Source organism: Strix aluco, chromosome 12 (assembly GCF_031877795.1).
Source record: "Strix aluco isolate bStrAlu1 chromosome 12, bStrAlu1.hap1, whole genome shotgun sequence".
Classification (NCBI taxonomy): Eukaryota; Metazoa; Chordata; class Aves; order Strigiformes; family Strigidae; genus Strix; species Strix aluco.
This window is the reverse complement of record NC_133942.1, coordinates 21,645,932-21,668,792: the sequence shown is the minus strand read 5'-3', so window position 1 is coordinate 21,668,792 and position 22,861 is coordinate 21,645,932. Positions and strand designations below refer to the sequence as shown.

Here is a 22,861-nt window from a genome sequence, read left to right as displayed (position 1 = left end):
TGTCCTCTGAAGCTGCCACACCTTCTTCCGGAAGAAAGTACTAACTGCCTTACACATCCCATTCAATTTTCCTTATCATGAGTCTTGTTAAGGAAACTGTCCTTTGCCCAGCTCCATCAAACCATGCGAGCCTCCTGTTCTGCACAGTGGGCAAGGACAACATTTGAATTCAGTACTGTAAAAATGGGGAAGTAATTTTTGTTCTTTGTGCAGGGTTTGCACTGAAAGACTGAAATCTTTCACTGACATTTGTGTCAGTTAAGCAAAATGCTTCATTATTGAAAACTTGTTTTAAGGAGCAGATTTGAATGAGTTCATAACTGTAAGTGCAAAAATTGTGGCATTTGAGAGGCAGATGCAAAGTATCTGTACTGGGAGATTTTATTACAGTCAAGAAGTACTGAACAGCTTGCTTTCAGAATCAGGGTTTTGGGATATAATAAAAAAATGTTAACTGCGCAATTGAAAAGTATCCCTTGTGTCCAACTCAGGATGTGCTTATTTTTCCCCATCTGAAAAATTGGGAGGAAATAACATATTTGAGTTCTGTTGCTCAGTAAAGCAGTAAGAGTAAATTCTATTGCTGCTGTTGCAAGAGGTCAGAGTTGATGGTCAGACTTAGAGGCCCATCCTCCTTTTCCAATCAGCAAATCAATGCTTTGTTCCTGTTTCCCAGGAGAGAATTTATTATCTGTTTCAGGTGTTATGTTCATGCCATGGTATCAAAATGTGATTGCTGTGATGGTGCATTCCAATGCTCTTCTATTTGTCAATCCTTTTATTACACTTTTATAGTTAAAAATTTAGAAGAGATTTCTTGTAACAGCATGATCAGTGTTACTATTAACTTACGAACTTTCTTTACTTGGGGAAATTGTTGGTAGTGTCTACATAGTTATCTACCAGCAAAGCTATATTTTCCCTTAATGCATCTCTGACTTAGATTTGTATTCCATTTGTGTTTGTGCAGACACACTTGAGATCTGCTTTTAATTACTGGATAGGATTTACAAATCAGAAATGCAAACACAAGCACACAGCTTTTTTTATCATATGTAAGTCACCTTTCAAAAACCGTCAAGGAATTATATTTTTAGAAGCTGTAGTTGTATAGACACAAGTAATGCAATAGCTGTGTCAGTCTGAGATTATGAACACACTTACGATGAGAATATTCTTGGCGTAAGTCAGGAGTATTATATAATAAGGAAACAATGTCTTTTTATACTTTTCTTCCAAAACATTCCCTAGTGAGAACTAGCCTAAAAAACCCCCGTAGGATTGCCTATGAATAGATCTCCTTGCAACATGATAACTTCAGCCAAATTACACAAAGTAGATTTAAAATCCTTGTCATGTTTTCATAGTTATGTTTTTAAAACCCTTTATTGGCATCTAATATGAATTCTGATTGTATAACTGTACGTCCCAGACCAACAATGTATAGATGTACAAAACTGTCCCTCTTAGCAATATGGATGTCTAAAATGCAGGAGACCCAGTGATCAAAAGCAATAAACTACTCGAATGAAATAAAATAAAAGCAATGGGACTAATCCTTCTTTACCTGGTGGCCCAGAACATACAAAAAACAGTAGAGAAGGCTGAAGAAAATGTCTTTGGCTCAGTAGCGGTATAGGTCTATGATTGTGTACAACACAAATATAAAGCCTAGCATACAGTCAGATCCTCTGTTGCAGTGCATATCTCCAGAAAGGCCAGAGACCTGCTGTAACAAGAGGTGTCAAAAAGGAAGCGGATTGGCCCCTGCAGCAGTTCAGATTGAGAAAATACACAAGTGGTAGATGGTTACCTCTCTTCACTTCTTTTGCTTCCCCTGTGACTTAAGTAGCTCTCAAGTGCAACACGCAATACAGCCCAACACATTCTACATGGCTATATACAAATGCTGAAAACTGCGGGGAGCAAAAGGAAGATGAATTTGGGTATAGCAGCTGTTATCTGTGTTAATGACATTTCCTAGTGTTTTATGAGTAGTTTCTAAAGAAAGCTGTTAATCCACGTACACTCATCCAAGAGTACAAGAAAATATATGTGTATGATAGGTGGTATTTGTAGCGCAAATAAGGATTTGGGAGTGTAAGTTAATGATCTGAATTGGGCAGGAGCAGTTCATCAGCAAGTTTAAAAGCCCCAAGAGAGAAGCAGGTTTTGAGTATGCAATGTATCTGTTTCCAGACAGACCACCTGGCAATAGATGTATATATAGCCAGTCTCCAGAAGACAATGGAATTGTCTTGTTTGAGTTATCCAAGCTGCTTTTATATTAAATAAGAAACACAAAGTTGATTTGTGATAAAAGGGTAGAGCAAAACAGTAGTTAGATGATTTGAAGGATGCTGCCTAAGGTGGGAAATATATTGTGAAATAGTGTGTTTTGGAAGAGAATTCCCTCTGGCAGGCATAAACCAGGACACACATCTGGGAAGGAACAGATAGCTGAGAGGTGGACCTTGTCTCCAAGCAAAATATGAGTCATCACAAGGCGTATGGATTAAAACAGTGATAGAGCTTTCCTTCCTTAGTCTTGTTTTCAGAATCCCGATTGCTTCTTCAGAGTAGCCCTTCTCCCCTCCCTCAATGTATGGTATAGATCAGAAAATAGCTCTGGAAGAAACCCTGGTCTATTCCTTTGCTCTAAGGCAGAATCAACTCCAAGTAAACTTTTCCTGATGGATATTTGTCTAGCTTGTTCTTAAATGTATTTGGTGATTGGGATCGCACAACCTTCCAAAACCCAGCATTTACTTATCACTATAATTAATTTCCCTTATTTTTCCTTTATTCTTATCTAGCTGCTGCTCTGGCTTTGAGCACACAAAGGGAGAAGGGGAATGAGATCATAAGCCAAATTTATGCTTTTACCATTAGATATTTGTCATCTCTACAAGACTGAGAAGCTTGTTCTTTATTTTTGAACCAATGAGATACTACACAGATAATTTTTAATAGAGTTGAATGATGTGCATGGAAAAAACATGTAAGTTAGATGCAGTGCATCAGTGAGGAAAAAAAAATGGGTGCTGATCTCCCTTTGTGCTCAGAAACATAAATATGGTAAACTGATTATGTTTTGTTCTTTGAATTGACTGATAAATGGTGAGTAAGATCTCTTTTTCAGGAAAAGAAGCCTGCTTTTTTGTGAGGATATATTTTCAGAAGAGAAGAAATGCTATAAAGTGTGGAACATTCCAAATTGTTTGGAATCTGACAGTAGGTGAATAGTATAAAATCTGTTACCTGTGTATGATGGACTGTGTAGCTCGTTGGTCACCTAGCTCTCTGGAAAGCTTCACTTAAATAATTTAGCTTTATGTATTTCGGTGGAAAAAAGTGTGCAAACAAGCAGGAAGTTGTTTCAGGCTTTCAGAATAAATTTGTACACAAGATACATGAAAAGACATAAAAGATACCCATCTTTTTCATGCCAAAAGAAAACATCTATACTAAAGATGTTGAAAAAATACCATTTGGTTAAAATATATGTGTTGGGGAATCATTTTAAGTTTCTTGTTCTCAAGGCTCTCATTTAGTATTAGTGCAAATGTTTACATATTTAACCTGGAGAGTGAGATGAGATGATGGTAAGAGGGAGACTTTTGACAACTGAAATGTGACTGACAAGTCTTTGCAACAAGTGTGGAACAATCATAGTTTATCTAACAAACACAATGGGGTAGGGGGGGGGCACGACTTGGTTTCAATAGATAACCAAGAGCTAATGTTTTCTTTCTCATGTTGCCAAAAAAAAAAAAAAGATGGTGTTTTTAAGTGGATCTTTTTTGTGGGTAGCTGAAGAAGCATAATTCTAGACTCCAACCAAATACCTACCTTATAGCCAGAACACTGATAAATGGAGGTTGGTAGATGAAATAAATTTGAGAAAAGAATGTAGGAGTTGTTTCCCCTCCTCTTTGATCTTTATCTGTCCATATGTGTAAGAAATCACATCCATGTCTCTAGTTTGGCTGTATCTGACATGGAATTCAGGTGGTTCTTGTGGGTCCTATACAAAATGCAACAAAGTCAGTGAGCTACTTTCCATTGATTTCTGTGGCTTTTAATCAAGCTTTATTCACTAACTGCCTGACAGTAATATTTTGGTTATCTTTCATTTACCAGAGTATAAGGCAAAATTAAAAACAAAAACAAAAAAGGAGCTTCACTGGTTAATTTATTTACATAAATTTTCCTTAAGTCCAAATGCTGATGACCCTTTTAATAAAAAAAAAAAAACCCAAAACCAAAACCCAAACTCTTCCCTTCTCTAAACCCTTCAAATACAAGCAACCAGGGAATTATATAAATAGATATTCTTACCTTTACTACAAAAAATTCATGCGGAAGTCCTATCTTGGAATAAGCTATTCATTAGTTGGCTTGGCAGAAGGAACACAATCCAAATGAATGAGCTGCCAAGAGTATTTTTAGTGGTTTTATATGTTGCCCATTCAAATCTTGGAAAATTTCTTTAGAAAATTGGACAAACTGACCACTCATTTTTATGGGCTTTCACAAGATCTAAAAGTGAAAAACAACTATTGTATTTAGCATCTGTTAATGGAGGTTTCAGGCTACAGAACTTGAGAAGGTACTGCTGGGAAGCTAATACAATAACCATAAAATATTGGACTGATAATAGGAAACACTGGCACTGAACAGATATGGAAAGAGTCATGCTAATATTCCATATCCAGGCCTGTTACCCTGTGCCGAGTGCTAAAGATATTGTAGTTAAACATATACAGTAGTAGAGATCTGGAGTCAAACTCGAGATAGATGAAATTGTCTTTTTCTGCCATGAATACTATTGGTTGGATAATTCTGTCTTTGGAGAATTAAAAACTGGGAACTTGGACACAGAAGAGAAAGCAAGTTGTGCTAACATTTCTCCAAATGGGGAAATATATGTCCTTACCCCACATATGTAATTAAGCCCTCATCCTTTATTTGAAGTCAGTGGCATTTTTTTTTGCTTTTGCTTCTTTGGGAATTGGATCTAGAATTGTGCTGCCATTGTAACTGTTCCCTTGACAGTTTTTTTCTCCCAAAGCTGGAAGCTAGAAAATCAATAAAAGGGAAACTATTCAACAGGTATCAAATGAGTTTCAGTAGATTATATTTTATTTGACTCAAAGTGGAAAGGAATGACAAGAGAATATTACATTTTTAATCCCACATAAAATACCTTTCTGGGAAACTGTTCTCTGCATATGTAGCTTAATTTTGAAGATTTTTTTCTCATCAATGCTGTCTTTTTTTAACCTGAAAAAAGGTGGTATCCAGAATCTGCTCTCAAAAGATGTTTTGGCTTGCAACTTCTGCAGACTGGGGTCCTCTGCAAGATGAGGTATAGGCAGGATATTTTAATGATTTTTTTTAATTACCTGAAAAAAGTTCCTGAAGAATTTGAGTGTGTTTTGCTGTATGTGAGAGAACACAGCTGGAGGAAGCTTGAGATGACAGAATTGGTACAAACTTTTGACTGTGAATAACCAGTGATCAAACAAAAGTTACACGTATGACAGAAGAGTGGCAGAAGCAGCTTACGGATACGCTTTACTAGTGCAGGTGCCCACCACGGAAGGTTCACAACATCTCCAAGTCAGACTACCCTTGAGTAAAGCGAGCTTTTCACAGCAATGAATGAAATTGTTCTTCAAGTGCAGGAAATCAGCTGGAGCCACTGAAGCTGAGCAAGCTTAAGTATTAAATTTGTCTCTAAGTTAAGCATGAGTAATAAAAAGAAACACTAACATTATATTCTGATTTTTGTTTCAGTTATGCCATTGCTTAATATCACACAAAGATCAGCTCATGGTTAAAGGGGCAAGAACTGTTTTCTCTGAGAAGAAAACTCATCTTGTTAAATTTGATTTATGCCACAGTAAAGAGGCACCATGATCAGGCTGACAAGTTTTAAAGTTATTTTGGGCAGAATTAACTTCAGTCAGACTGCTTCTCAGTTATGGGCTTAATAAGTCTTCTCCTTCAATATAATAATTTAAAATGGCTCTACACAAAGTGATGTCTACTTTAAAAATCAGGGGCGATTTTTAATCAGCAACATAAAATAATGCCTTTAAAGTTCATAATTGATAAACTTGATTGTTCTACGTTTATAGAAAGGAAAATTAGGATTCTTATAATTGCTGTCAGCTAACAATGTGGCTTTAATATTTTTCCTTTTGACATTTGTTCTGTTGCCAGGTGTATCTGCTTATGTTCTGTGATCTGCTTTGCATTACTTTTATAGAAATATTACCATTAGAAGTGCTACATATAGTATTAAATAGCAGGGTGAGTCAGGAGACATGGGTTGAATCTCTAGCTCACAAATGAGAAGTTTGGATGCCTCATCTGAGTGATATGGTATAAATACCTATAACCAAATCATCAGTCTGGCACTGCTGATAATCTTGGCATGAAATTGAGCCAGCCAGGAGTGCAATATCCCAATATCCAGGGTTATGAATATTGCAGATTACGGATAGACGAAATGCACAGGAAAGACTTTTCTATACTGGCTGCTCTTGCTACAGTTTATTCTTCTGTCAGTATTTCCCCTATAAACTCCTTTTATTCATAGGTTTGGCAGTTAGCCATAAAATTTTGCTTCTAACTGGAACTTGGCAGACAGTGTCTCAAGTCAGGAAAATTATTTTAAACAAATTTTTAAATATATGCTATGTATTGGGGCTCTTTTAAAAGTTAGAGGTGCAGTCATTTTTTTCTGACAAAAAGGATTGGTTTCAGTGGTTTTTTTCATTGTGAATCCTCTAAGCAAATTCTTAGAAAAGGAGAAAAGGTTGTTGTAACCAATTAGGAAGAGAAAACATGAATTTTCTTTCAAAAGCATGTGTTTATAAGTACTGTATGTAAATGTCAAGGACTTGTGTATTTTGAGGTGAGTGCTTTTAGGGTATTGCTTTAAATTAAGTATGTAATTTATTATTCTGAAGGGATAAAGCTTGTTTATGATGTTATAAACTGTAAGGTAAATAGTATGTAACATATAAGTAATTTTAAATGCCATACTCCCTCTTGATCTTTACTTACTTTTCCATAACCTGTCTGTAAGTCTTGTACACAAGAGTCTTGGCAAATCAACCCTTTAACAAATTCAGCATAATACAATAATTGATCAGGTTGTGGGAACAAGTAGATACCATTATGTCAATCTGTTGTATGGTCTAGGATCGAAGTATACTCAGATTGCATGTGCATGTCATATAAGCAGAATAGCCTTTCTTATACTTCAGGGTTTGCAGTGTTAATTTGGGCAAATACCACCAGGACCACCACAAATCAGCAGAAGTGAAATTTGATGGTGATTGTGGTAACAGCTCCTGGCTTTGTGTCAGGGTCTGTTCTCTGTGTTCTTACAGCTTACCTGTAGGCTGGTAAACAAGGAGAATTCCCACCCTGTACTCTCCCCTGTCACTTTTCTCCTACTTGTAAACTGTAAGTTTACTACCTTGTTCATTAATTTTAATGTAGAGCTTCAGTAATTCATAGCATTCCTGCCATAGCTCTCCTTACCCTGGAATCACTTCCTCAACTACTGTCAAGTGGGTCTCCATCAAATGAACAGATCAATAAGGAAATGAGGAGGTCCTAAGCTGGCACAGGTATTTTATCAAGAGGAGATGAGTCTGGGATAGGTACCTGACCCTTAGGAGAAATGTTTAGGATTTTTTGTTTTATTTTGTACTGTTTTTTACATGGAAAGCGTGATTTAAAAGCATTCAAAAATACGTAATCACTGAAGTATAATTGCAATTTCATATGGCATCAGAATATGGAAAACCTGAAAAATAACCCTCAACAGGAAAGATTTTGTCCATCTGACAGTGGCACCAAGGTGTCACTGTGTGATCTTCAGAAGCCGATGGAAATCCTCTGCTTTGTCACAGGCATAACACTCATCCGTTTGTCAGTGTTGCTCTTCCCTTCCCACTGCATGTGCTGAAGTGGTGCAGATTTTACCTTTTGAGACCAGTTCTAAAAATTGCATGGTAAAGTATTTAAAAGCACCTTTATTTGGATGTTTGCAAATATATTTAATAAGGTAATTCAAAAAAATAATGCCAGATATATTTCCCAGAAACTGGAATCTTTTTTTCTATTATGCACCTGAGGAATTCTGCACACTGGACTCTGGCTGACCCATCACACTGTTTGTGCTGGATGAGGAACATGTGGTGTGCAGTGTGAAGGTGGAAAAACCCAGTGTATCCAGGTGCAAATTTTGAGTAACCATTCAGTAAAGCTTGCATGAATTCTTACTACTTTTATGGACTCCAGGAAGTATATGGAATGTTGTTAATGCAGATTTATAAGTAGGCCCAGAGATAATTAACATATCAATGTCCTGAACATCGTATTTTCCCCTTCATATTTTGTACCTACTGTAGATACACATAGTAGAAAGGACAGTGTTTATAGCTGCAAAATAGGAAGCAGAAGAGCTCTATAAGGGGCACTAAAATCCGACTTTGGACACTGAGATGTAATTCTCAGCTGTGCTATTCACATAATGTACCTTATCCTCCTCCTTTCTGAGGTCAGGTTCTCATCTGTAAAATGGACATAACAATACATGGCCCTAAAAGCTGCAATCAGAAAGTTTTAAGACTGAGTATTGTATTTGTCACATGAAAATGAAAATGTTCTCATTATGTCTGTGACAAGATTTCTCTGCACAGCCAAATGCAAGGACTATGTATTTAATAAAACCATATTGTGGAGAATATGGTGTAATTGATTATAATTTAAAAATTATTTTTATACTTATTAGGATATAACTTTTAAGTTCTTCATTGGGAATGTTAATATAGTCAATGATATTTTAAAAAGGAAATCATGTTTCTTATAAACTTTTTAAAGCATCCCATTCCTTCTTTTTTGCTTATTTTAAAATTCTGCCTTTATCTCTCTTCCAAGCCCTGGCAAGTGTTTGTCTCAGGCTGGCTACTGAGAAAGTGGGCAAAGAGTGCTACAGTTTATATTGCTTTCTTAGTTATGTTCCCTTTTAGAACCTCCGTGCATTTCCAAAGTCTGTGGCTTTTGAGATGTTTGCCAGCTACACGTGCAAATCTTTAAGTTATAATTCTCCAGACCACTTAGAAATGGAGGGAATTGGAGTGATGCTAAACATTTCTCAGTGTAGTTTCCATTTCAGACAAGGCAGATTGAGAGGAATGATACGTTTTGAGAGTTCAAATTTATATCTTTCCAGCTACATATTCACATGTACTTTTAAATCTTGGAAGACAATTAAATACTGGAAACTCAGCGAGAGGTTTTTCATATTCTTGATCCTGGTCAGCTGTCCTGGACGATTGGACCTAAAAGCATTAGAGAAGCATGGACTTCTTGCCTGACTATTTGGATATCACCAAAGTTGTTTATTAGCCTTCCTCCCTGTTCTCAGGACCTAAGATATTCTTTATGTTCTAATACTGGTAAATGTGGAATAATATTTACCATCATAGATGAGGCAGATACAGGGTTCATATGGCTTGAGTTGGGCAAGCATGAATGAAAACCTGGGCGACTAAGTCTGGATTGTCAGGTGCATTGTCAGTGACGTGTATTTCTGGGACACACTTATAAGGGTTTTTAAAGGGATTTCTCTCTTTCCTATACATTTATCTGTCAAAATAGTAACTTATGGAATATAACCCAAGAAAATAAAAGAGATTGCTGTTGTCCAGAGGAGAGGACAGAGGCAAGTGCTCCTCTTGTAAAAGTTAGTTATGTAATAAAAATGTACCCTGGGACTTCAGTGTAGGTCATCAAAACCTGTCAGCAGAGAGTAAAGCTAGAGTTGTGTGTGTGTTTTTTTTAAACTCATCTGAACAATGTAGTTAACTCAGAAATTGAAAAATATCAACTTAATTATGTTTTAACTACTTCAGTGCTGATTACTCTTAGCCAGAATGTGTAGGTGCTGACCTTAGCTATTTTTAGATGCAGAAATTACCGCTGGAGTCGGGTATACTAATGCAGTTGCTTTCTGCTTGGAGTTGTTAGGGTGGGAACCACGATTCCTTCTTCGTGCCCACAAATTCCGTGTTCCCTCTGTTACTGCTCACAAAGAAGGAAGGAGGTGATACAGACTCTTTTCAGTGCCAAAAGCCTCAGCTAGCTCATAGGTGCCAAACAGCCAAGCAACATTTCATCCCTTCCTGGATGCCAAAAGCCTCAAGTATCCCTGCTCCACCTGCCAAAACCTCCAACTTTGTCCTGACAACTCCTGCAGTGCAGGCCTGTGTTGTCAATATGAAATTTTGCAACACACTGACAATGGAAAATCTGGATGCAGTATAATACTGAAAAACATGCTGGGATTAGCCTTCAGTTTAGTATGAAAATGAATTACACTGTAAATATTTCCTGTGTGTGACTCTTTTGCATGTTTTATTTTCCAAAACTTGAATTTGAATTTATTCAAAACTGCTGTAGAATGAAAATATGTTGCAGAATTCAACACTGAGAGCTCTAAACTATATCTGAGCCCCCAGATGTATTCCTTCATGTAGCTGAGTAAGTCCATCATCTGCCTTTTGGCTCATTTCTTGCTGGTGATTCTCCTGGTCTGTCACTGAGCTTTACCAGCTTGTGTTTCTGAAATGCTGTTTTTGTTACCAGGCACAGATTCCATTCTGTAGTGAGTTCGTAGTGCATGGACACCCTTACACAGTTGCAAGGCCAAGTGCAAGGAAGAGTTAATGTGACTAAAATAATCTTAGTAATATTAATTACTTCTAAATGTCTGCTTAAAATAGCTGCATTTACTCCCAGGTGTTTTTTATCAGTCTAAACTAATAATTCATTGTTTTTTCTCCAGGATTTTATAATTCCAGATACATCCTTTTTAACATACAGAATAATATATAATTTGGTACATACAAGTAAAAGATTTATTAAATTTAATGAAACAAGTGGAAGTTTTTCTGCTAAAATCAGGTAATGCAAGATCTTGTTAATAATTCTTACTTGTCTGGAAATAAGTTTTGACTGATCTATTTAGTTGCGGCCACAACTGAAATAGTGTTTCCTAAACCTGTAATCTGCATTCTACACCTTAGATTGTACAAAATAGAGGTGCAAATCGGTTTTGTATGTGACTTTAGCAGGGAAAGAGATTTGTAGTATAGTTTGTCGCAAAGCTATAGACATAACAGCCAGAGTTAAAAGTGAAGGATCCAGTTCTGAGGCTGAACAGCATATCCAGTGATTATCTGCAGGTAAATACTTGTTCTTTCAGTTATGCACTCTGCTCATGGATACAGTCAACAGTGCAATTTGATACCTTTTCCACCAAGTGTAGTGTCTGGAAAGAAGAATCTGGGAAAACACCTCACAGAGCTACTCAGGCAGGATATTTTCCCTTCAGTGCCGTAATTCCTTGTGCTACCTCTGTTTGTAGGTATGATGAGAAGAAAATGGAATAGTGCAGTGCTGTGCATGAAGATTAGTGAACAGCAACATAACCTTGTGCTTTGGAAGACTCTGAAAGTCAGGATGGCGTTAATAGTATTTATGGGTTGTGAGAGTGGGAAGATGAAATAAAAAGGAAATGCTTCATCTCTGTTCAAAATACCATCAAGGATGAAATTCACTCCTGGGAAAAGGGCCAGTACTGAACTTTGGGTATTGCTTAATTTAGGCCTTCAGTGGGACCAAAGTGGTGTTTATACCGTTCAATAGGTTCTTTCACTTGGGTGAATTTAATCTGAAGAATCTAAATTTTGTATGGAGAAATTTAGTTATATGCAATGTGTTATTAAAGAGCAATATAATATAGTTGTGCCAATGTAACTCCTTATGGGGATTCTCTTTTGGAGTTTGGCATGCCTTTTTGAATTAATACAAACCACTTCGATAAGAAGCCATGAGAAAAACCAAAGAACATTCAGCTGGAGAGCTGCAGTGACGTTGGCATAGTAGCAGATATATTGGTAAATATTCCTGCTTAACCAAGTCCTTACTTGTTATGGCAAAGTCTTGTTTTGTGAGCCACATCTCTAACCTGTTGGAGTAGAGCATTTTATATATCCATTCTGCCCTAGGCATGGTCTGCATTGGTAGATGCTGCCCAAAGGTCACACTGAGAACCTGACAGAACTGGGCACCCTGCTCTGGGGAAGTGCTCAGGGGCATGTCACAGGGCAGAATTTGGGCTAGTCTGTGTTGTGATACCTACATGGCAGAGGGGCTGTCACTTGGGGACTCTTGCAGATGAATCTGAGTGGTGGGTCTCTTAAGTTTCTTTCATTACACATTCTGTAACAGTAATTCTTATGTGTCAAATGCTATGTACTTGGCTTGTGTTTGCATTTAAAGCAAAAATGTATGTTAAAAACCTCGGAAAACAAACATTTAAGGTATCAGAGCATTTCTGTTGAGAAGCTGAATCTTTGTTACACTGAATGCTAAACATTTACATATCCAAGCCTTATGTAATGGATGTCTGAAGAATAATAAAACTGCATAAACTGACCTTCATTCTCTGGCACCACATCTCCTTTGAAGTCTGCATGACCAAATTCAAGACAATTATGTCATCCTTCATAACAGCCAAACAAAAGTTTGGCCGAATAATAATTTTTCTCCATACAACAGCACTGTGTTTGATTTTTGTAATGTGTGTCAATGTAGCTGTTGTTATTTACTGGGTGTTACAAGTGACAGTAAAAATCCCCTTGTTTTAGATTAATGATCAGCCCTGGTAACATCTGGATTTCATTTATTTTACCTCAGTGCCCACTTCTGCTATACTTAGTTACCTTGAATACTACATTGCAAGGCAAGTATGGCCTGAAAACAAACACACACACACACACACACACACAGATAATTTGCAGAACATGGTGTTACAGTATGTGGCAGAAGCAAAACAGAGCCCTGGATAGAAGAAGGGAAACTGATACTAATGTTTTCCCCCTGTCCAAATCTACCAGTGCCACACTTTCAGTCAAATTCTCCATGTACAGGGCTGCCTCTGTCAGTTAAGGGTTGTCAGCAGAGACTCAGGTTGCACATTACTGGGCCGCAGACCTTGAGGAAACCTTGCTATACTGTCATCTCAGTGTTTGAGACACTGCCTATGTCACCAAGTGTTTCAGAACTTGTAGTTTATTTCTCCCATCCCCTAAGTCAAGTGATGCTTGCCCAGGCCTATGTGCAGTGTCATGACTTACTCTTTTTTTTTACTTTCAAAATGAATTATAGATTGGAGACAAAGATTGGGATGAAATATTTGAAACTACCTTTATCATATAAACTGGATTAATTTCTACAGAGAACATTATATGGGTTCTTAAATATTGCTTTGAATGCAATGCTTGCATCTAACCCAGCGTTCACAAGTGATGCTTTTGGAATGGCTACAACTCCCACTAGCATAGCTGGATCCAGTGGAAGTGTGATGCCTTTTGCCATCTAGTTCTACGTAAAGAACAGCAAATCATCTAGGTTGTGTTTATAGCTGTTTTAAGTTATTTTATCTGGATTCACTACAGCATTTGTGTCTTTATCTGATCATGTTACATCATGAGTACACATGTGCATGTACATGCACATTTATGTATATAGATACAAACATACTTTCACAACAAATATGTTAAATGGAGATGTTGCACTTCAACTGTTGCAAAATTAAACCACTAAAGGAAAAACACTTTCATTCTAATATGTTTCGGCAAAGCTTCACTGCTGAACCATGTTAAAATTATGACTGAAGACAATAAAAACATGAAAAATTGAAGTTAAGAAGCAAACCGTGAATACAATCCTGAGGTACAATAATACCCTTTTGTGCCCAATTGCAATTAGCTCTTGATTTAATTCCTAAATGAACTTCCAAGGTTTTGTTGGTTTAAATCATGATGTTGATGATCTTTTCCTTATTTTACTTCAATTTGGTACCATGGTGTAGACAAATGTAATATGTAGAGCTTATGAAACCAGACAGCTAGTAAATCAGTATTATTTTGCTAGTAAATTACTAAGCCAGTGCAAGCTGCTTTTAACTCTTTCCCATGGGACAAATAGTTTGAACTAGCTGGAGTTTAAATCAACACTGTGGGCACTGAATTATTCAATGATTCTGAAGAAGGCTTTGTTGGCATAAACTTCTGCTTTGATCATCCTAGTATTTACAGCTTTTTAATTAGATACAGTTCAGAACAATGGCTTTTATCAAAGCACTTTGGTAAGTGAACAACTGGACATTGTTTAGGGCTTTAGATGACATTCTGTCTGTTAATATCATGTGGCTGGTTTTAATACAATGATGAAGTTAGGATTATTTTAGGCATTGTCACTGCTTTGTTAAAAGAAACTAGCTATTCTAAAAGAGAGATTGGCATGTATTGCTTTTTTAATATCATAAATTTAATTTCTCAACTTATTAAAAATGAATCATTTGCTTTAGGATTAGAGAGGACAAACTTTAATTTTGTACTCATAAATTTGAAAGAAGTCTCTTTTGTTCATCTTTACTTACTTTCATGTGCTGAGTGATTTGTTGGGAAGTGCTGAGCCTTTTTGCTCAAGATTGAAGGCAGTTGGTTCTATTTTCAGTGTCAGACATTTCAGAGTTGGCTTCTGATGTAAAGTAAACCCAACGCCAGCGTGAAAATTCCTCAGGGATCTTGGCAGAGCTGGGCTCTATCGTTTCTGGAACAGTAGATTGGCCTAAGTACACTTTTAAAGCTTTACAGTAAGTGTAAAATTTGTAAACTTAGGGGAGCAAGAAAGTTAAGGAGCCACTGATACGTTTAGACCAACTTCTGCAGATTACTGTTCAAATGGAGATAGTTTATTCTCTAATTATCATATTTCTTTTGACAAGTTTTTTGTGAAAGGTATGGAAAAGTTGGAAATTGCTGACATTTGTTAGCTGCTTGACTATGGGGAGTAGTGCTATTATACTAGATCTGCCTACTCTTATTAATGCCTTTAAAATGCGTTTGAGTGGTCCTTAGTTCTGTGTAAGTGTAGCTAAGTTTAACAATTTGCCATTTGGGTTTCTAAAATGATACTTGTTCCATAGTTATACTTACAACTGCGGTGTGAATGCATCCTAATTGTAACAGCTCACTCACAGACACAGCCCAGTTTTCTCAAGTTCTGTGGCACATGATTTTTTTAAATTTTTTTTTTTTTTTTACTATAATATTTAGGAGAAAATACTTTTGCCTACACAGCATGGTATTGAGTCATATTCCTTGTGCTATTTTGAAAGTGGTTTTTTTTTTGTTTGCGTTTTCGCTTCAAGCTTGGTAGGCTTTTATCTGAGTCAACTTTCTCCGTGGCTAAAGATGAGCTGACTTCATCTGTACTGTTGAATTTAAGGAGAGTTATGTATATTTTTCCCCTTGTACCATAAAATTTGAATTACACATCTCTCACTTCTAAATCACTTCTGTGAGGCATTTTGAAAGAAAATAGGACTGAATCTTGTTCTCATGAGCTTAAGTTATTTCTTAGAGAAAATATGGATTACTAAAATGTATTCATCTGGTTTAGTATAAGGATATATACTAATCTCTTGCTCTTCTCTGAATCTAGTCACTCATGAAAATCTTTTCAGCATTTAAAAAAATTTTTTTTTTTTTTGGCACTTATGAAGACTTAAATGTTTACTCGAATGCAGTTTGTTTAGTAATGTTTTTATCTCTTTGCATTATGTTTGCTGACAGATAGCAGTTCGGTTGGTGTTTCTATGTGCTTGTTTTTGGAAGCGGGAGTAAAGATTCTGAAACACCATCTGATTAAGTTGTGCCTTCCTGTGGTGTCAAAAATAAAATAGTCATGTGAAGGTAGTGCCTTTGTTTATCTATCTGAGGTCTGCTTGTATGCCCACTGAAGTGAATGGGAATAAAAAATTTGCTGTATAAAAAGTTGGTTCGGTAAAGCTTGGATGAACTCTTCATGTCTTCTCATTTGCGATTGTATTGGGGCAGAGTAGATATTGGTCAATATTCTCTGTCACCTGAGATAAATGACTTGCCTCATTTTATCCACAATATTACTTTCATTCATAATTATGTTAACAGCATTACATTAGTATATTGGCAGTAGTTTATGTATGTGCAAACTCTATTACCATGGTGATTAGAGAAATTGGTGTTTTCATCTCAGTGTGGGTGGAAGTTAGGGTTCTAAAAATCTTAATTTCTTTATGATAACAGGCCCATCGTATGTCTGGCAACTCTCAGGGAATCGTTACGTTTGACATTTTGTTATAAAAATCGGCGCATGTTTTTTCAAGAGAGAAATTTTAAAGGTTGCAGGGACAGAGGAATGAAAGTAGGATGTAAATGGAACAGCTGCTGAACAATTGTAGTGAAGTCAAAGAAATTCTTGGGGAAATCCTGAATTTGATTTCCCTATGCTTTCTTCATGAAGAAAATCAAACACCAAAAAGTACTCTCTTATAGCAGGACATTATTTAATAATTTAATTCATATTACTTTTTAATATTGAACTATTGTGCTAAGCTACTGTGTTCTAAAATGTTTTGAGAATTTTCTCTGGGAAATACCAATTTTCTTAAACAGGATATAATGCAAGTGAAAAATGACATTTTTAAGGGGTCAAACAGAATTTTGGTTTTTGTCACAAATCTTTAATTTTTGTATTTATTGTGTCTCGTAATAATGTTTTTGAAACCTGTGTAAGTGAATTTGAACTTAAATCAGTGTTTAACTGCTGTAGCCTGAAAATCACTCTTTATGCCTTTCTCCCCAATCTCTTTCAAATTAATAGCACTTTTTATAATGAAGTTATACTCTTGATTTGCTTCCCTGATTGCAATTCTGGGCATGCACTTTATGAAAGATTTGAGGTGCTTAATTTCTGTACTACTGCTGAGTGCAGGCACACATTAGGAGGTAAAAGGAGACTTTCATCCTCTCAGTAGTCCTGGATATGAACCTCCTTTGGTCAGGATTTTGGAAAGTCCAGCAGCCTGCTCAGAACACTGGTCTGGCTGCCTGAGGTCAGTTGTGCAGTTCCTACACAGTGTGCTGGACATACGTATGTTTGGAATGACAGTGTATTTGGACATATCAGTCTGTTGCCAGAAGGCAATGCATCAGATAGACCGTATCTCCGAAGACTCTCGCTTCCTTTCCCATGTAATTGTTATATATTAAAATAGTAAATAAATTTGAGATACTGTAAATAAGCAGCAAAGTAATATACTCAGTACTGTTGATGTCAAGCAGTAAAACATGTACCAAATCAATTTATGTTTTTTTTTTCTCCTCCATTCTTCATTTTTTGCAGACCTCCAGAATTACCCGCTCTGATGAAGATAAGGATGGCTCCTGGGATGCCTGGGGGGCCTGGAGTGATTGCTCACGGACCTGTGGGGGGGGAGCCTCTTACTCGCTGAGGAGATGTTTAAATGGCAGGTAAGCCACATGCTTACGTGTATTTATTCTTCTGCAGCTCTGCTATATTTCCCTGTCCTCTGATGGTGTCTATAGAGAAGCATTGTTGCTTCTCTTTCTGGAATGAAGTGCTGTGTACAGATCGAGTGTTATGTAATCCTGCTTTTAATATATTTTCATAATATATTAAATGTCTGAGCCTTCAACTCTAGTAGAACTTTAGCGTGCTGTTAAATATGATTGTGGAATAACAAGAATGATTTATTTAGTACAGTCAAATACTGAGAGATGTCCCTGTGAATGGTGAGTTGCCTGCATAAAAATTAGCCTGCACTGGAACATTACTTGAAATACTGCTTAGGTACAGGCTCCTCAATGTCTTCCCTGTAGTAAAAAACAAGTGACTTACTCTACATATAGATGTATCAAATGCTGCTTTCTGTTAGGAAACTTTTCCTCTGCCAGTTCTTTCTATGCAGTGGTCCTGGTGGCCATATGTTTTCGTGGATAAGCCTCAGTGTAGCTTGAAGAGAACAGTGTATGTGGTAAAAACAATTTACCTCAGTAGTAAAGCTGGGCTAATGTAGGACTTGTTGCTACAATCCTAAAAGTATGAGTAATGCAATAAGCTTTTAGTCAGGCGAGAAGAGATCCCAACCAGCTTAGAAGCATCTGTGCTGGCGTCCATAATTGCTTGCTTGAATTATTCTTAAACATTTTTAAAACTGCTGATCATGTTTAAATTTCTATTTTGTTGAGATTTTTTTTAATTAAATGCAATATCGCCCAGGAAATCAATTTTTCTTAAAGAAGGCTTGTAGTGTGATATGCTACTTAAGTGCAAACTGTATGAAATACATAGCTAAAGATGATTGATTAAAACACTGCCTGTTTCTTTTAGTGTAAAATGCACAAAGATTTTTGAGAAAAGTAATATTTCCAGCCGTGATATTTTAGCAGTGTGTTAGGGATTGTGAAACGAGCTCAATAAATTGTAGCAATATAAATTCCACAGTGGTTTTATTAATATTTTTAATGTGTTCCCCTGTGAAAAACATGTGTTTTCCATACCTTGACAAATGTGTAGTTTTAAAGTTTTTTCTGTGTTTTATTATTGTTGTAATGTTCAGGAAATGCGCAATTGTGAAACAAAGTTTTCACATTTGTATGTATCATAAACATTTTTAACTTACACATTGTGATACACTCATTCTTGCAAAAGATTGGAAATTTGAGACGTGTAATTTGAGTTTGGAGAGATGTACCTTCAGTTGAGCTGGTTGAATTCTTGCTCTAGGAATCCGTTGCTTTTTCCTTTTCAAATGATATTTTTCAATCTCTCACACATATTAAAGAATTTTTTAATATTTGCAATAAATTTTCATGCAAAATGTGGAAAATTTAGTCCGAGCTGTAAATTACCAGCTATACATTCATGCATTTTTTAATGTAAGGCAGGTCTTTTTGGTATGGAGGGATTATTCCAAAACACTATCCCTGATTTTAGAGACATCACTAATTATAATTTCCTGTAAAGTAGTTTCAAATATGTTTTCAGTTCTTTCAAGGGGCTGATTTTGCCATTCTTAAGAAGAATAATATTTTACCCCGCGCAAAAGTGCCGGTCAGTTCTTGAGAAGTTTGGCAAACTGTCCCTAAAGAAAGTGGGACACCCACACATCCTCATATTTATGAGACCACAATAAATAATCATGACTTTGCTGAGGATCTGAGTTGCCTGGATTTCAGGATTCACATGCATTGGGCACCTTAGAAATGCATGCAGTCCATGAGAATTATATTTCGTTTAAAATTATGAATTCTGCTCATGTGGCTTTGGTTCAGTAAAATTACATGCTGTTCTTCAAAAGTATTGCATTGTTTTTTGGGAGAAAGGAAAAGTTTGAGGCTGCTTTTCCTTTCCTAAACAAAATAGGAGAAAGGGAAATTAATGCTCATTAGCCCTATGTGTCATTTAAGGATTGCTTAGATATTCTGATCCTCTTTTCCTCTGGGTTACATCCTGTGGATTAGAAGTAGCTTTGCTGAAGTCAGCATAGATCAGGTTTAGGGATGCCTTGTGAAATCTTTTTCACAAAATAAATGTGTTTTTCATAAGGTTTGCAGTAAATTGGGCTTACAGGGAAAGCCACACGTTCTTTGCTGAAGAGAGACAGCAGTGTAACCTGTTGAGTCCCCAGATCCCCTTTGCATTTAAACCTTGTATTTTGAGTCCAAATTATGGTAGGGCGGTAGCAATAAAAGTCTAATTTTCAAGAGAGTAACTAGCAGTGAAACAGGCAGGGTTGTGTTTTGCTGTTATGCAGTGTAACCATTTTTACTCTGTTTTTCAGGAACTGTGAAGGTCGGAATATTCGATACAAAACCTGCAGTAGTAATGTGAGTCTGGACTTTAATCCTATTTTACTTACTCAAACAATATGTTAAAGTTTAAGAAATGCTGCTTCTTGTTTAAAACCTTATGGTGTGTAATTTTCTTTCCATCATTATTACCATTTTTAAAGATTTCAGTCTGCATGACACCACGAGGTCTCAAATTTAGGCTTCCCAAATGGACATTTTCTTTTGAAATTACAGTGCCAATTGTGATTCAGAATGTTTTATATCATTTATTAGGAAAGTTACACATTTTTGAGGATTAAAAAAAATCAGTTCTCATCTTAAACTAGCAAGTGCTGTTCCTGGGGGTGTAGTCTTTCAGATGAAGCATTAAACTGAGCTGCTGATCATTTGTGATCATTAATGGTACAGTGGCACTCTTCACATGAGCAAAGAGGTTAACTACCTGTGCTCCTTTCAAATCTTAAACTGGATAATTACTCCTTATATTCCCTCTGTTTGCCTAAGCCCAAATCTTTATATGTCTATATGCAAAAGCATGTCTGTTTGAGGTGTGCAGCTCATGCAGGACTTTGTGATACCACTGATCAACAGACCATGTGTACAGACCCAATAAGTCACGATGGTTTATGGTCAGCAGTCACCCCCTTGCACGGGTTTCCTTACAGTACAATGTGACATTCATATAATCCCATTCCAGAAAAGAGAGAAGGTAACTAAGTAATTAAAGCAAAAGCCTAATTTTTTTATTTATTTTTTTTTTTTTTTTTTTTACTGTGGTGCATTTGATTAGTCTGCTTCTGCCTCTGGGAGAAAGGCAGCAATTTTCACACAAATAGCCCTTAAAAGGTGAGGCCTGCGGTTCCCTTGGGTTGAAATATACCCAGGCACAAGCAGGTGATACTCATGTCATTGCCAACCTGTGATTTCTGCCAGCAGTGGGCAGCTGTAAAGTATGACATGTTCTCCTTAGGAGGCCTGATACTGGAAGTTGCCCAGTAAATATGTTGAATCAGTGTATCTCCTGGGAGAACTGACCATTCACTAGTTTACCACTAGTTTCTCATGTGCCAGTTGGCTTCTGCCCTTCTCAAGAACAAGGCTTGCTAGAACCTTGAATTGCTGTAACACTCCACTCCTCAGTGTTGGATGGATTTTCCACCACAGCGGCTCACAGCCTAAGTTTCTGCTGGCAGAGGCTAGTGGAAGTGATTAATGAATCAGGCCCAGTGCATGCAAAAATCAGATTCTGGAGGCAAACCCTGCCACTTGCCCTTTCAGAAGAAAAGGCCTAGCAGCTTTGTGCACAGTGGCCCTAGCTCATAAATCAAAATGCCACATGCAAAAAATACTATAATCTTTTAAAGCTATGCAGTAAACTAAATTGCAGCCAGACAGTATGTAAGCAGTAAACAAACTGCCACTGGAAAATCTTACTGCATTCCTTATCTAGGTATCTAGTTGTATGCATTGTATACATTAATGACTTCTGATTGCTTGATCCCGTGCACTGCAGCTTCCTATGCAACAGTACAAATAAGTCAACATAGTGAAAACTACCCCATGTACAGATAAAGGAGAAAGAAGAGATCAATTTGGGCATATTTTCTTTTTTTAAGCAGAGGTCTTACATGCTTTTAGGATATGTAAGAACAGTTGTGGACACTGTTCATTTTAAGGATTATGAAGTATAAATCTGATGGAAATGAAGGCGCTCTATGCTTCAGCATAGAGAAAATTAAGATGATTACCATATCCTTTCTGAACTCCCAGGGAGTTTTTCTGAAGTCACCGGGGCCTGTTTTTTAAATTTAGGACTTATTTTAAAGCGATAAGTGGCAAGCCTTTTGTATGTGAGTCTGTTTGAATTTATGATGATTCAAATGTTAATTTCCAGACAGGAAGCTGCCTTTACAGTTCTGCTTTTGGGGCATGTCTGAAAGGGATCAGGTTTCCATTTCAGTTCAGATACAGCCAGAATCTCTCAGGAATGGTTTTTCCTAGATTATGGATCAGATAATGGAGAACTCCTGAGAAAAATATATTTCATGAGATTTCCACTGTTAATACAGTTGATCTTTGAATTTGATGTTACTGAATTTAAACCCAGTCTTAGACCTGATTTAACCTTGAAATGGGAGATTACACCTAATGTAAACCTGGGACTGCTAGGCCAGTTTTGTTTCAAATGATACAGTTTTTCCCAAAGTATTATTTCTAATGAATGTTTCTCACTTTAGGAGTAAAATTTTAGTTTGAAAATTAAGAGTTTAGACTAGCTTCTTTCCATATTAGTAGGTATTATTGTTAACCACATGAGACATTCAGTATATATACATTGTGTAAAGTTGTCTGCAAATGTAATTTTGCTACATGATACATTACACCACTAACATCTATATTGGGGAGTACAAATGAAGCACAACTTAATATGTGTGTCATTCTAATGAAAAGAACAAGAATCATTTTACCAGAAAATTGGTTTCATCTGGATTTGTAATAGAATAGTAGTAAGTTCACTGAACTCAAGCAGAGTTCCAGAGTAATATTAGTGATATTTCAATCAAAAAATTAATTCAAGGTCTTAGCAACAAAATAATTGCTGAGATTAAGGCATTCATATAGCCTGCTTATCTTTCTATCTGAACTGAGATGCCAGGTGCATGATTTCCTAAGACTGTGTGCATGCTTTCAGCTTTTCTTATAGAAACTTTAGAGAAATAAACTATATAAATGATTCATTATATGCTGTTCAATGAGATTTTCAGTCTTTTTTACCCCCCCCTTTTTTTATATTTCCATTTTTGTGTATACTGTTACATTCTAATGCTATGATGTGCACTATATGGAAGTGTTTAAGATAATCCTTTAGGGCCTATTCATCGAACAAGTTATTTGGGCCATTTCCCCATAAATTTCACATTCTTATGTGCCAAAAAGTCACTTATACATTTGCCAGAGTGACTCTTCTACAGTAAGAAAAAACACAATTTTGTAACAGATTTGCCCATGTTTAATTCCATTATAAACTTTTATTACATGCAGATAATGCTCACACTTGTTCA

At 36.5% G+C, this 22,861-nt stretch overlaps 1 protein-coding gene across 1 annotated transcript in view; it reads left to right on the top strand.

Moving 5' to 3' along the window:
* The first annotated feature begins 17,129 nt into the window (after positions 1-17,129).
* The window catches only part of ADAMTSL3 (ADAMTS like 3), a 101,779-nt gene continuing 96,047 nt past the window's right edge, over positions 17,130-22,861 (top strand). Inside the window, exons 1-3 of the mRNA XM_074836944.1 lie at positions 17,130-17,177; positions 17,329-17,456; positions 19,790-19,835. Of these exons, the coding sequence (XP_074693045.1) occupies positions 17,130-17,177; positions 17,329-17,456; positions 19,790-19,835 (222 nt within the window). The remainder of the gene's footprint in view (positions 17,178-17,328; positions 17,457-19,789; positions 19,836-22,861) is intronic.